Genomic DNA, 14,241 nt, shown 5'->3' on the forward strand with positions numbered 1-14,241 from the left:
CTAATTACATGGAAATGTCACTGGTATCCGTATCAAAGGGTGGGGCTCTGATGTCATGCACGGCCGAGGCGCAGTCCAATAATCAGTGAGATCCTGGGGCATCCATGAGAGTTTGGACGTCAACGTGCAGCCTGTGACGTCTTTGTCACGTTTCTCGGCGGCCTCTGTGCACTGAGGTGCTTACAGATGGAAAAATAAGTCTCATATGGGATTCAGACTACCAACTCCCAGCCCAGGCCGGCTACAAGAGTGTGCAACACCCATATGTCAAAGGAAGAGTCCTGAAGCGAGCGTGGGAGCTGGAAACCAGCACGTAGGAGTGAAGAGTTTTGGCAGTTGCTGTGTGTCCATAACAGTTTGGTCTGTAGAGTTCATACCTTTCCTCTGGCAGGACAATTTTAGAGCATTTCCAGAGCAGTACTAGCTACGCCGTAGGTCTAAGGCGCACAGATTAAGGTGCGTTTTTGGTCAAATTCAAAATGTGTGTGTGTCTGTGTTTATGTTTGAGCTACTCACTGAGGTAACCTTGGGACTCTTTCTGCATAGTGGTGATGGGGCAGTCCTTGTGTGTGAGGAGAAGCTGCTTGAGTTGGGTCACCTCGTTCTTTAGCATGGTCACTTCATTCTGACATGCAGGAAAAACACAGAGGCAGTTTAAGACTATTATCCTGAGAATCCATAATTAAAGCAGGCAACGCTATTATCCTTAATTACCTGATAATATCATTATCAGCGTATTAATAGCTAACGGTGTATTCCCAATATAACTACCATGCATATCTATGTGTTCATCAGGGGTATATTACATTTTGAATTGGGTTTAAGACTTCCAATTTTTAACTGAAAACCTTTGTTACGGATTTGGGACATTCAGTTGCATTATGAGAACTGTAGGATCCAGTGTTTTTTGAGCTTGATCCATACCAGGGACTACAAGTCACGATATCTATATCGACCTCTGCTGCTTTGATTTTTACCATTCGTTTTAATTCTGTTTCTTGCGAGTCCCCCAACTTAATGGAATTGCAATAACAAATTGCTGGAATGCCGCTTTTAGGTAACTACAACAAATATTTCACTAATAGTATGTTAATCAAACATTAAATTGTATGAATAGTAAAACAAGATTTCAGATGTTTGTTTGTTGTATAAATATCAGTCCAACACTGACAACATACAACTGATCTTGTCAGTGTTGCACTCATACTCATGCTCAAACTCATACCAGTCAAAAATATTGCCGTTATCTTGGGTGCAAAACAGGGCAATATCATACATTTCTTAAGATGAACTGAGTCAAAAGTACACGCTGATTGTTGTGTCAGGGTTATTAGTTTATACCTGAAGCTGCATGTTGGTCTGAGTGAGCTCTTCTGCTTTCTTCTCTAACGACATCACCCACACTTTCCTCTTCTGTCTGCATCTTGTTGCTGCTGCTCTGTTCCTTTCCAGAAACTTCCGCCGACGTTCGTCCGGATCCTCGTCAACTACTCGCCTACGCCGCCCGCCGCTGGGGGGCGGAGACTGCAGCGTCTGGGTGGGCTGCATCTGCTGGGTTGCAGGTGACATCTGAAACACGAGGAAAGAGTCTCAGCATCATTGAGCTCTTTGATGAGACAGTGTCTGTCTGCCACCATCCAACCAGACATGTAACCATTCTGAAACACCTGGAAAACAGCCAGTCACCTGTCTGCTTTCAACGCTCCACTGTCCTCAAAGCCTCCTGCCACTAAACAAGCATCTATACATTACCTCCTGCAGCTATTCCATGTCGGCAACTTCCCCAAAAACAACATCTGGTTGTGCCACGTGCCCTGTGAGCTGGACTGTGGGCGTCAGGAGTGACTGGGCTGATTCACCAGCCTGCCCACCTTGTTAAAGAGGTGTCAGGAGGCAGTTTTCCAACGCCCACTTCCACTCAGACTAACACCACCAGACACAGTTGAAAGGCCTGTCTCTAAAACCGTACATGCATTGACAGATCTTGACATATCCTTGGCAAGGTCAAGTGTTTTCAGTCTTCAGATCATTACGATTTTTATGAGAACTATGGAAAATACAAGCCGCTTTAATGGCCGCTGTGCATACAGAGAGTCTTGTTTTAGTGCCTTAATGGTGCATTTGGAACATACAGTGACTTGCATTTCTTGATGTCGGAATGTCCTTCATCGAAAATGCTTGTCGTTGCAGAAGTCGTTAGACAATGCAGGGACAAAGTTTGTCACATCCTATTATTTTTTGATGGTGTGAGCAATATTTTCAAGGTTTCAATTACAATTAAACCAAACATATTCACTGCTAAGATGTTCCAGGACTATCAGCCAAGGCTGTCTGTTCACCATCAGGAACGGTATTTTTAAAGGGTCTTCGGCACCTGGAACATGTTGCGGCCACATAATGGTAGTTTGGCAGTGCAGGAGGGCAAGGAGCACAGTTTCCAAAAGACAGTCCTGAGCATCTTTTATAACAGCCAATTTATGGCCTCTTCATGACCCCTTCCCTCCATGGCGTGCATCTGACAATGACCTGTAGCTGAACAACGTCAAAGGAAAAAATTTCCTTTAAGATGGATGCAGGAAACTACTTGGCATTATGGCTGCAGCAAGGGAAAAATGTGCTTGTCCACTGACTTACTGAGAATTTGAAGCTCATTACAGCTGTACTTATATACTAAACCAATAGCTGACTTCTACACTACTCAAAGGGCTACTAAAGCACTGCCTTGCTTTAGTCATGGTACATATACAGTGGTTTCTAGCTATATGAGGGGTTTTACTGTGCAGTGTAGTTAATGTGTTATTGAACTTGTGGCTTTGCCTTTGGGTCGTCTAAAAGCTTCTGCTCTCATGGGAATGTGCTATGCTTACCTGTGAAGCAGAGTGTAGTGGAGGGTGCGGTGAGGTCTGGTGTGGGTGACCAGGATGGAGGTGGGGATTGTGGGAGTTGTGGTGGGGGTTGTGTCCCTGTGGGTGGTGGTGTCCACCCTGTCCGTGGCCATGGTTGTGGTGGTGATGGCCGTGGTGGTGGTACGCGTGGGGAGGGGCTTGCAGGTGCTGGTGCGCGTGTGAGTGCATGTGATGGTGGGCGCCTTGCTCCTGCCGTGAGGACATCATTTCCATCATGTGGCCCATGGAGTTCATGTTTCCGTTGGCAATGGTACCAGGGTGGTGTGAAAGTGCAGCCTTCAGCCTCTGAGCAGACAAAATAAACACCAAACATGACATTTAACATTATTCTCTATTAGTAATTTTTTTTTAAGTTTGTGTATGCTCTCATCTATCAGTGTGCTGATGACCAACAGTTAGAGAACGGGTTCATGTGCTTACTATGAGATGATGAATGGCGCCATAAATCCATATGTCAGGAGAACGAATCAAAGCCACTTAGACTGTCCTCTGTCTCTCCTTGAAGTCCTGTGATTCTCCCTCTTTACCTTCCATGATTGCCATCCCACCAATCCTTCCTCTTTATATACCTAATAGCCTCTCTGTTTGCTGAGCACATTTGTGTGTGTGTGTGTGTGTGTGTGTGTGTGTGTGTGTGTGTGTGTGTGTGTGTGTGTGTGTGTGTGTGTGTGTGTGTGTGTGTGTGTGTGTGAATGTCTGCCTATGGGATGAGCTCCCTGTCAAGGTGTAAGCCTGAGATTGCTCCCTCACTGTTGACCCAGCAGGAGTTTTGTTGCTTTAACCGTGTGGTCTACTTAGCCCAGACTGACCTGATGTCTCTGAGCGGCCTGGGAATGAGACCAGAGAGAGGCTTACTGAAGGTGCACTTGTGTTCTTCGTGTTTACTGAATGCACCTCTTCTCAAGAGTCTGTTTTTCTGGGCATAACATAAAGACAACCGCGAGACCAGAAAAAAAAATTATAAACCAAACATACAAGTGCCAAAATATGCTTTGAGGCATACATAAACCTAGACAAAATAAATTAAGAAGAGAAAAAACCTGTCTGCACCCTTACATGACTTATTTACATTTCACCCACTTAAGAAATAACAGGTTGAGAGACTGTTGAGACTGTTAAACTTTGATTAAAAGACATCGTTTGACCAGTAGCACACTGCTCATGTGAACTGATACTTCAGAAAGAAAATACTCAAGTCTGATCTTTGATCCTGTCTATAATTCATCTACTAGTCTCTTTTAGCAAAAAGTTTGTAGCAAAACTGAACACAAAGGCATTCATTTCAAGGCTACTGTTGTGAATTCCGCAAAGTTTTCTATTCTCTTTCCCAGTGCTCTCTTTCCTCTCCCTTCCCCCTTCCCCCTTCTCCCAGCTGCTGTCAGTAAGTCCACACTGCGTCCAGGGCTCCATATCTTTTAACAACCTTCACATTCATGATTCCCATAGGGAATGGCATCCAGCTGGTCTGGATCACAACGCTAGGACACAACCAGAGCACAACATCATCTCTCCGCTCCTCTCTCACACTGTCCATGAGTAGAAAGCTTTTTACCAGGAGGGAGGAGACACAGTCATATAAATCGTTTTAGAAATGGGACAGTTATAAAAGAGCATACTCTACTGATTTGTAGTTTATTTACAAATTGCATATATGTATTTGTATAAGGATTTACAAGTAGTCTAGTGTCTTCACTTGTTTTTCCATAAACTGCACATGAAACCAGCACAGTGAAATTATGACCTTGCCAAGCCTGTTTTGTCTGAGTATAGTTTCTGCCTGTCATACCAACGGATGCCTGACATAGTGACACAGTACTACATTTCTGGAGCTTCATGATTTTGTTTTGATCTGTTATCCCACATTCCAAATTTTATTTTAAATTGGCTCTCTTAATGTTTAATGTTTGTTCACCATCTGATCTGTTAAAATACTTCAGGGTCTACACTAACACACAGCAGGTGTGCAGGCGTGCAGCTGTCCACAGCATCACAAGTAGACTGAGCCTTGCTGAGTGTAACAAGCAGCGGTGAGAAGTCTCTGACTTACTGTAACATATTGTTACTATCCACAGTATACATTATAGGCTGTATATGCTAAAAGTTTTAGTGCTGGATATCTATTTGGACAAGGTATAAAAATGTAGAAATAAATAACCAGCTGACATTCAACTAAAACAGAAAATAGATTTAAATGAGTTTACAGATATCAATCACAGTCGCTGGTGTTGAGAAAGACATATTCTGTAGGCTGAATTCTGAGTGTGACAGCCCTCACTAGACACCTTCCCCTCCCTTCAGTCTTCAGCTTGTCAGTCGGAGAGAGGTGAGGCCCACGCCTCTTGTGAAAGAGAGAACCAATCAGGGTTTGACAGTGTCCGGCCACTGAGTCACAGAGAAGGCAATCACCTGAATGAACATAATCCAGAGTAATCTGCTGGCTATCTGTCTACCTCAGTCCTCTGTTTTTGTGACCCTATCAAAATTGTCTGTGTACGGGTAAGATGCTCATCTGGGGCTGCTGGAGCTGGCTGAATTCTTGACAACCAGGCACCGATGGAGAAGGACAGAGAGAGTAAAAGGAAGGTGAAGAGGGCCAGTGAGAGAGAGAGAGAGAGAGAGAGAGAGAGAGAGAGAGAGACCAGGGGTGGTGGGAGATTAGATGGCTTCTAGTGTCTCCTCCCCACACACCATCAGCCCAAGACAGCGAGTGCTCATTTATCAGTGTCTCTGAGAGCCATCCAGCTGGCAATGCAGGGCTATCTGTTTATTAATTGAATTAGCCTGCATTCGAAGAGGCCCGGAGTGTCAGAGTACAGAGGCAGGTCAAACAGCCGAGGGGCCTCTACACATGCCTCAGGATAAGGATACAGAAAAAAGACAAAAGAAAAAGGACCATGCATGATTAGAGGACTGACATAAACCACACAGTTAAGATAACGCTGGTTTTATCAAGCAAAATTTGATGCAACACAAGTTGTTATTTAAATTGTTGAACCAAGACGGCATATCTGTAGCAAAACCTATTCATCTTAAACAGATCCAGGAGATAAAAGAACATCAAGCAAGATAATCCAAAAGACTACTTGAATAAGTGGCAGGTATAATATCAACACACATTAATTAACACATTAACAACAGAGTTTAAAGAAGGAGCCACAGTACATTACCGTGATACAAGCTTATTCCTGAAGCTATCTGCACAAGTGCCTGCTACCGCTCCATCTGGAGTGAGACACAGCTCAGTTAAACCCAGCTCGGCCAAAACTTAAGTCTTTGTATCCAGAACCACAGTGACGCAACTAAGGGACGTTAGCAAAGCGATGATGAGCAGGCTGTGATTTTCAAACACCTTCATCAGCTCCCTAATGACTCTTTAACACATGGTTGTATTTCCCCAGACTGTGCTAAGCACAAGAACTTAACCACTATGTGCATTTTACTCTAATAACACACGCATACATATACATTTCTTCGCAGCAACATGGCCACCAAAGAAAACAGTCATTAAATCAGTGCAGGTGTTAGTCTGCGGCAGTACAGGGCGCTCACAAATAGGATGGCACACAGTCTGTCCTACCACTGTCTACCCTGCTGTTGTTAAAAACTAGAAAAACACAGCAAATGCACAACAATAGGATGGGTAGTCAATGACACCATAGAGATGTGGGCAGCTTCTTCCAGGATAAATCTATAAACGTGCAGCCTATATATCTGTAATCACATGCATTTGACACCACATTTCATGCATTCTGACAGTGTACTGAAAGTAGCAGAGCTATTGATTTTCCATTGTTAAAACACCATCCCTGATTCAGCCATATTTTGCCCAGAGGGGAGCTATCTCCTCTCAGACCTTTGCCCCATGACCTATCCCCTCCCACTCCATTTTTTTAGGCCTCTCTCATTTATGTGGTTTCAGGGATACCAGGTAATCACCCATTAATGATATTTATTAATGGCTGCTTCCTCTCTGACACGGGGGGTTTTGAGTGATGTCCCAGTGAGTGCTCTGGGCGCATCCTGAGAACACACTCAGGTTTCTCTTGGCCAGATGACTTCATATCTATTAACCCTGAGAGGAGAAAGCAAGAGTGTGGAGCAGGTACAAAGGGAAGAGACCACGTTTGCCTCAGGATGGGTAAATCAAACCCAGTGAGGTCAGGGTGAACACTTTTATTCCCCTTAAAAGTGGAGCAGTGTACTATCAGGGGACCCTTTGTCCCTCTGGCGCCTAACAGCAGGTTAGAAAGATTTAACCACTCTGTGGAGTCATAGTTTAAGCGCAAAAAGATCACAGTTTCTTCTGCTTCACATTAAAGAGTCCACAGAGAAATATTAGAGCTTCTGTCTGTCTCTGTCAGACTTTTGTTAACACTATACTAGCACAGCAGCATGTTCAGTGATCATGTGTATGTGCACAATATTTTTAATTGCATAATATATCATAGCTGTAACTTTCCTGGCAGTGTATTTTGTAGTTCTAGGCCCCCCAAACTCACACTCTAAACCCACCATGGGTTCACCATCTGCATTTAAAAGTAGGAGTTTGGCTCTGCTGCTTTGCCAAGAACTCAGAGGATCTAATTCCATCCTCCTCATCTCCACAACCACCACTACCCACCAGTGCCTGCCTGCAAAACCCACTCTCTGTCGCCTAAAACTCCACACCCCCATTAGTTCAATTTTATTAGATTTCCCTCTCGCCCAGAGAGGCAGTAACACCCCCCCCCGTCTCTCACACACACACGCCTCTTCCCTGTTCCTCCACCCCCCGCTCCCTCTGCTTGCCAAGAGCTGGGGACTGTTAAACTGATTTCCTCAGGGAACGGCGAGGCAGACAGTCTGATGGGAGCGCTGGGCTGCAATGTCGCCCCCTCTCTCCTTTCTCGAGTTTGGGCCAAGCTGATCAGAGCCGAGCCGAACAGAGCCTCCCTGTGGTTCCAGACACAGATGGGGAGATGGACATAGACTGGCCGTTCTGCCAGGGCCAGACGCTCTGGTGGTGCTTGGAGGAACCGTGGTGGTATGGGCGCAGCGAGACACACGCCCACTGAGGAGCATGCTCCAAAGCATGTGCTCATACTCTTGGCAGCTTCTCTACCCTGTCAAGTTAATGGATGGGCCTCTGACTCCAGTCTGTATATCCCCACTGTTCTCGCTCTTGTTAAGCCCTGCTCTCTAGTGCAGCCTACATGGTTATCACTACACCCACTGCCACAGTGTTGAATACAGAGAATGCCTCAGTTAGAGAGACAGACAAAGCATGAACGCAATAATAAACACTGACATATGTCTTCATATGTGGCTTAAAAAAACAACAACAACATCATCATGTTAATTAAAGTAACTGAAATGTGATGACCTGAATCAAACATAATTTCAAAGATGCTCAATATAACATACTTCTAATGATTGTGTATTTTGGCTGAAAAAGGACTCTTAACTTCCCTGCCACTCACTGTTTATACAATTGCAACCAGTGTTCCTGTTTGTGTTTTGAGTTTTCATTCAGACCTTGTCCCGTGATAATACTTTCTCCCATTTCTTATATCAACATATTCAGTCTATTGCTGTTAACATTTGGATTAGGATCAAACCTTGTCAAGACGCCCTTCCAACATGTCAAAATGACCGAGAGGCTATCCATTCTCCCGTTCAAGGAGAAAACAGAGGTGGTTCCAACCTGCAAGCATTAACTGGTTTGAGAGATGAGGTAGTAACTGGTCAGCATTGACTAAAATTTATCAGACTGACCATCTCTGACCCAACAGACTTTTTCCAATCACCCCTCCAGTTTTTCAGTGGTTATTGTGGTGTCCAGAGAGTATCTTGTTCACTGCTCAGGCTCCAGGGGGGCTCATAGTGGCTGCACCAGTCCAGTCTGGCCCGTGTAGTGACGGCAGCTGGTTTACCCAAGCTTGGCTCTGCCGGAGCCCCGTCCCATTCACGGGCCCTGAACCATGACCAAATGGTCTTCACATACACCTCCCATCAGCACAGCTAAAACAACACGTGGTCATCCAAAGACAAACAGATGCGACACACTGCGCCACAACTGGTCCATAACCCCACACGCACACAGTCACACAAGGACATAAGGACATACACACACAGGCTTAGGCATACACGCACACACACATGTAACTACTTAAATATAAATGCACCGGCATACACAGTCCTTCAAATACCTCACTGTATATCAGTTTAACAATGACCACTTTGAATTTCAGCTGTAAAAGTCCCCTCATTTCAATCAAGAACTTATCAAGTTAAGGGAGAACTAACTCTTTGCTGACATATTTAATATATGTCAAATGAATTTCATGTGCATTTTGGCTTGTCACCTAAACACCATTTCATGTAGTAGTGTTCATTTTCACATGGAGTAAGTAGCTACTATTATACTATTTTTAGAAAAGAAAATAAATTTCATCAATTATGTCGCATTTCTGACCTTCTGCCAGGTTGACACTCTAAAGTGAATATGCAGCAATCCTGCCGATTGTGTTTAGCAATAAACTCAATTGCCAGTTAGGTAGACTTAGCTAAAACTACTACAGTCCAACACAACAGCTTTAAAAAGCATCCTCCTTCATGAAGGTTATAATTATCAGTTTTAGTTGTGACTGTTTTAGAGAGGTGTTGATTCAACTATATGATCATTTTGGAGACTGCAGTTAGTGGTGCTGTTGAATTGTGTTGCATTGTAGTGACAGGTGTTTCTATTATTTTGTGGAAGCAGTGAGAGAGGGGCCCCTCTCTAGTCTGTGCCCAACACTGATAAACTGGCAGACACACATTGATCCTGCAACTCCTCAGTCCTGCACCTCACTCTGCTGAAAACATTTTTTTTTTTTTTTTGCCACATGGCAATAGAGTGAAACATCATATGTTTATCATCTACAAAACTTTCATCCGTGACATTGACATTTAACTTTCTCTTTATTTAACATTGTATCTCAGCATATCTTGCCATGTGTCCTGTGTCCCTGTCTGATTGCAGTTTATCACACATCCACATGTTTACTTAACTAACCATGCATAGGCACATAACAGATGTGTATCAAAAACTCTAACTTCAAGGTTTGTTTTAGCCCACTTAGTCCACAGATGTGTTTTGACTCTAAGGACAATGATTACCAGAGAAGGTGCCAATGAAATGAAAGTGAGCCATTTGCACACACAATCATGAGCATTTAATCAAACATATACAAAATAATGTACATTCACATATTGTGGAGCGCAGTGAAGGAGGGTGCAGATTCAGCTTTGCTCTTAGCTCACCGTCCCTCTCCAATGACATCATACCCTGACAATGCCACCATTCATATAGATGTTGCTTACAAAACCTCGAGTTAAACTACTATGGTGTGTGCTGCTCCTCCTCACAAAGGGAGGTTTAGCCAAAGATACTCCCCTACTACAGCAGAAGAAAATGAATGGAACACATAACAGGGTTACCACATACGCTAATACCTTAACTGCTTACAAATTACTTTATACTGAGCTTATCGCTCAGTCAATCACCGTGCAGCAGAGTTGAAAACTGACACATCTGTGGATGCTTCACAGCTTTTCTTTACTTGGTGTTTCTGAACAGAATATGTATGTAAGTCATTTTCTCAGTTGTTCACAGTTTAGGGCAAAACTTGCTCTTTAAGACCATTAACTCAAATGCCTGTTGCAATTCTGTAACTACACTGACACGTAAGAACAGTAAGGGTTGTGTAAATGAAATGTAAAAAGCAACATGAGTGTGCTAGAAACACTTTGATTATTGGTCCTCCTGTGACCTATGAAATGTTTCTTTAAGAGATGTGCTGTTTTTTTCCCTCCTCAAGTAAAAAGGAGTACATTTAGAGCATGCCAGGAATTATGTCATCCACCCATCTAGTGCCAGCTCCACAGCCAAGAGAGCTGCAATGAAGGAACATATAGTATTGTTTACCTCATAAAAAACTCAGCACCTTGCCTGATGCTTAGTGACAAATTTATTGTCCTTAGTAACAATGTAAACAATAGATATTGGGAGATAATATATAACACATTTTCATACACCGACACAAAACTGTTTCAAGGCTTCTCTGTCTGAAATTAGCAAGAAAGCAGGATGCGTTGAAAGCATGGAGCTCATTTAAAGGAGACACTTTGAAAAGGGTTCCACTGACATGAGCTGAGTCATGTCCCATAGTTGGCACTTTCAGATGTTGTTTAGAACCAACTTGATAAAGACCTTTTTGGGATTTCCTTGTTACAGATGAGAAACTTGTTTTTAAGTACTGTCTTTTAGTGCGTGTACGTGTGTTCGTGGCTGTCTAACTATCCGACACAGTGCAAGGAGGATGACACAGAGCTTGAGCAGGCAGTGTACGTGTGTGCCTGTCTGTGCGCGTGCAAGAGTTTGCGAGGCCCTGTGGAGAACTGGCTCTGAGCGGTGACGTAATGCTTTGGCCGGCGTGCTGTGGAACTTGGCCTCCTCTCTGCAGCGTTTCCTCCACGCTGCGAGGGTCAACTATCCCACAACCTCCAGCACACAACACACACCATTCTATTCCCTAGACCACAACAGAGCAGAACACAACCACACCCGGCACCATGAGCACCCAGTCCTTCACAAGAAGAAAAAGACACTTGAACCAAAGCTAATAAAACACTCCAATCTCAGCAACACTCCCAAACAACAAGCTAAAAGCAGTAAGGGCCCAATGGTGTAGTAACTGACTTGTATGTTCTACAAGTCAGTTACTACACCGTTGGGCTTCTCTGTACCACTTAAACGATGGCACTTAAGAAGAAAATGAGAGATAGAGGAGAACAAAGATGGGCACTGATGCAGATACAGTCTTTGGCCCAGAGAGCACAAACAGAGAGCTTAGAGTGAGATATGAGTCCCCAAGGGGCCACAGCAGTCCTTTGGCTCATTAACTATTTACACCAGAGACAGGCCTCCATGCTGCTCTGGCCCACCACAAAATCAATTAGCCTTCATTAGCCAAGGCTCTGGGCATGCTTTCTCTGGCAGGGGAGGGTTAATCCTGCTACCGAGTCCTCCGCTTACCACAAAATATCAAACAATCACAAGCGCACACATATGGGCATACATGCATGCACACATGGAGGGAGCACAAGAAACTAGGCTGAGCAGCAGTCCTGTCATGTCACTCGCAAAGAATTCTTTCCAATTTCTCATTCCCGTTCACTGTTTGGTGTCTCAGAATATCAATACTGTCTCTCGCCTTTCAACTCCCCCACTCACTCTTCCTGTCTATCAGTTTCCTTCATGTCTATCAAAGTCCCACTCAATCCCCTTCTCCGCTCTCACAATGTAAACGTTGAGCAGAAAGAGTGTATCCAGGTCCGTGCCTCGGGGGTGTGGGGTTACAGTGCGGAGATTTCCCATTGGCGGAAAGTCAACATGGTTGGGGTAATGCGATTAGAGCCGGATTGAGAACGTCGCAGGGGACACATGGGCCTGATCATGGCCCAGTTATCCGATAGCTAGGCCGTATTTATCGTCCCGGCCCGGGCGCGGATATTACAGACATTAGAAACCCCGTCTATGCTTATGAAACCCATGCTGGAGATCGCACCCTGATAACACAATTAGTCTCTCACTTTCTGTCCACAATCATGGAATTCCATCAGTTGTGTTCAGACATCAGGGAGCAGAATCTCAACTGATCCACATTTGGTTGCCTTGCCTTGTGTCTGAATGGCCAACTAACCAGAAAGTTGCATGGTCCAGGGGCCTGTAGCCATTTAGTGACTGCATATGTTTATGGGAGGCCTACCAGAGCATTTACAATTCAATTACATAGATAGGAGGAGAAAAAAAGAGTAAGATGTGTCTGGATGACGGCCAGAGGAGAGATAAGCCTAATACACTAATATTGTGTTACCCCAGCGTGTTACCATAGGAACAGTTGAAGAGATTCAAAAGACTACAAAGACGATCAATCTTGAGAGAGCAGGAGGAAGAAGGAGAATTAAATGCCCTGGGAATGCTCCCGCTCTCCTCTATCAGAGCAATAACTCTTCTAATGACCTCTGCTACCTCTTCTCTCTCTCTCTCTCTCTCTCTCTCTCTCTCTCTCTCTCTCTCTCTCCACAAGATGATTCTCTCCAGCAAACTCCACTATCAGCAAACCTTTCCAAACACAGAGTACAGCCAGTGCTTTTCATCATGGTTTGTGATTTTTTGATATCGTGACACTTGCTCTTATTTCTATAGAACCTTTCCATTTTCAGAGTTATTTATTTTGAAAACAAAGGTTGGCTGATGGTCATGTTGCTACAGTATTAATCAATTTATATTACCTTGATTGTAACCGTTTAATCATTTGGCATTTGTATTACAGCACTAGTAGCGTGCAAAACCGGACTGGATGGAAGGTCTCTTTCTCTTCAGCTTTTCCTTCTTTCAGTCATTCTCTATACTTCTTCACTCTCAAAACCTGTCTCCTTTCTGGCTTTCTCTTCTCTCAGCTACGTCTCATTCCCACTGCTCTAACTGCCTGCTTTGTGAAGGATGAGGTCATTTGATTTTTTCCCTGCTGTGTTAAACTAGTGCTAACAAGTTGCAGGACCTACAGAACATGTTCTGTACATTAAGATATACATCAGGCAGTCCGTGGGCAGCCCAGCCACAACCACATAAAGGGCCCTTTATTCCAGCCAGAGTCTCCAGTGCAGCACTGGCAGGTTCAGACACAGCTTTGATTACACACCAAATGATGAAATCCACACAGACCTAGGAGCACAGCTTTGCTGGCACAGCCCAGTGGAAAAGAGAGTTGCAACACTTTGAGCTCGTGCGTGTGTGTGCATTTGTGTATGTGTGTGCATAAATGTGTATATCCATGCAAAAACATGTATATACTCACCAGTTTGGCTTCTGAGTGCATGGAGGGAATGTGAGTGGAAGAGCAGGAGCTGCTGTGGGCGGGTCCTTGCATACCCATCATATTGGAGCCCATGGACATTTGTCTCTCCATCTGAATATTACAACAACATGAGAACATTGATACAAGATGAAACATTAAAAACTGATTTACACTGCTTATTTTTATTGTTAGGTCTTAACAAGATGCTATAACTACTTTCACATAAAGAGCTTCAGCATTAAAAGAGAGAGACTATGTGGGATGAGATGAGAGCGCACGAGAGCCTGATTTCACATGACAGGCTGCCCTGTGCACAGCTCTGTGTGATGATAACTGGAGCTGACCCAAAACAGGAAGCCAGCGAGGAGGGACTTAACACAGGAAGCCGGTGCAACAGGGGTGTCTGTGTTTCTGATAATAGTGTGCTGATTGTAAGTCTGACTAACATCAAA

At 44.1% G+C, this 14,241-nt stretch overlaps 1 protein-coding gene across 1 annotated transcript in view; it reads right to left on the reverse strand.

Annotated features, from left to right (window-relative positions):
* Positions 1–14,241, reverse strand: part of creb5b (cAMP responsive element binding protein 5b) — a 40,553-nt gene that overhangs the window by 3,325 nt on the left and 22,987 nt on the right. Inside the window, exons 7-10 of the mRNA XM_040116731.1 lie at positions 13,790–13,900; positions 2,868–3,191; positions 1,342–1,569; positions 517–625 (exon numbers count right to left, since the gene is read on the reverse strand). Of these exons, the coding sequence (XP_039972665.1) occupies positions 517–625; positions 1,342–1,569; positions 2,868–3,191; positions 13,790–13,900 (772 nt within the window). The remainder of the gene's footprint in view (positions 1–516; positions 626–1,341; positions 1,570–2,867; positions 3,192–13,789; positions 13,901–14,241) is intronic.

This window comes from Xiphias gladius, chromosome 22 (assembly GCF_016859285.1).
Source record: "Xiphias gladius isolate SHS-SW01 ecotype Sanya breed wild chromosome 22, ASM1685928v1, whole genome shotgun sequence".
In the NCBI taxonomy this organism is placed as follows: domain Eukaryota; kingdom Metazoa; phylum Chordata; class Actinopteri; order Istiophoriformes; family Xiphiidae; genus Xiphias; species Xiphias gladius.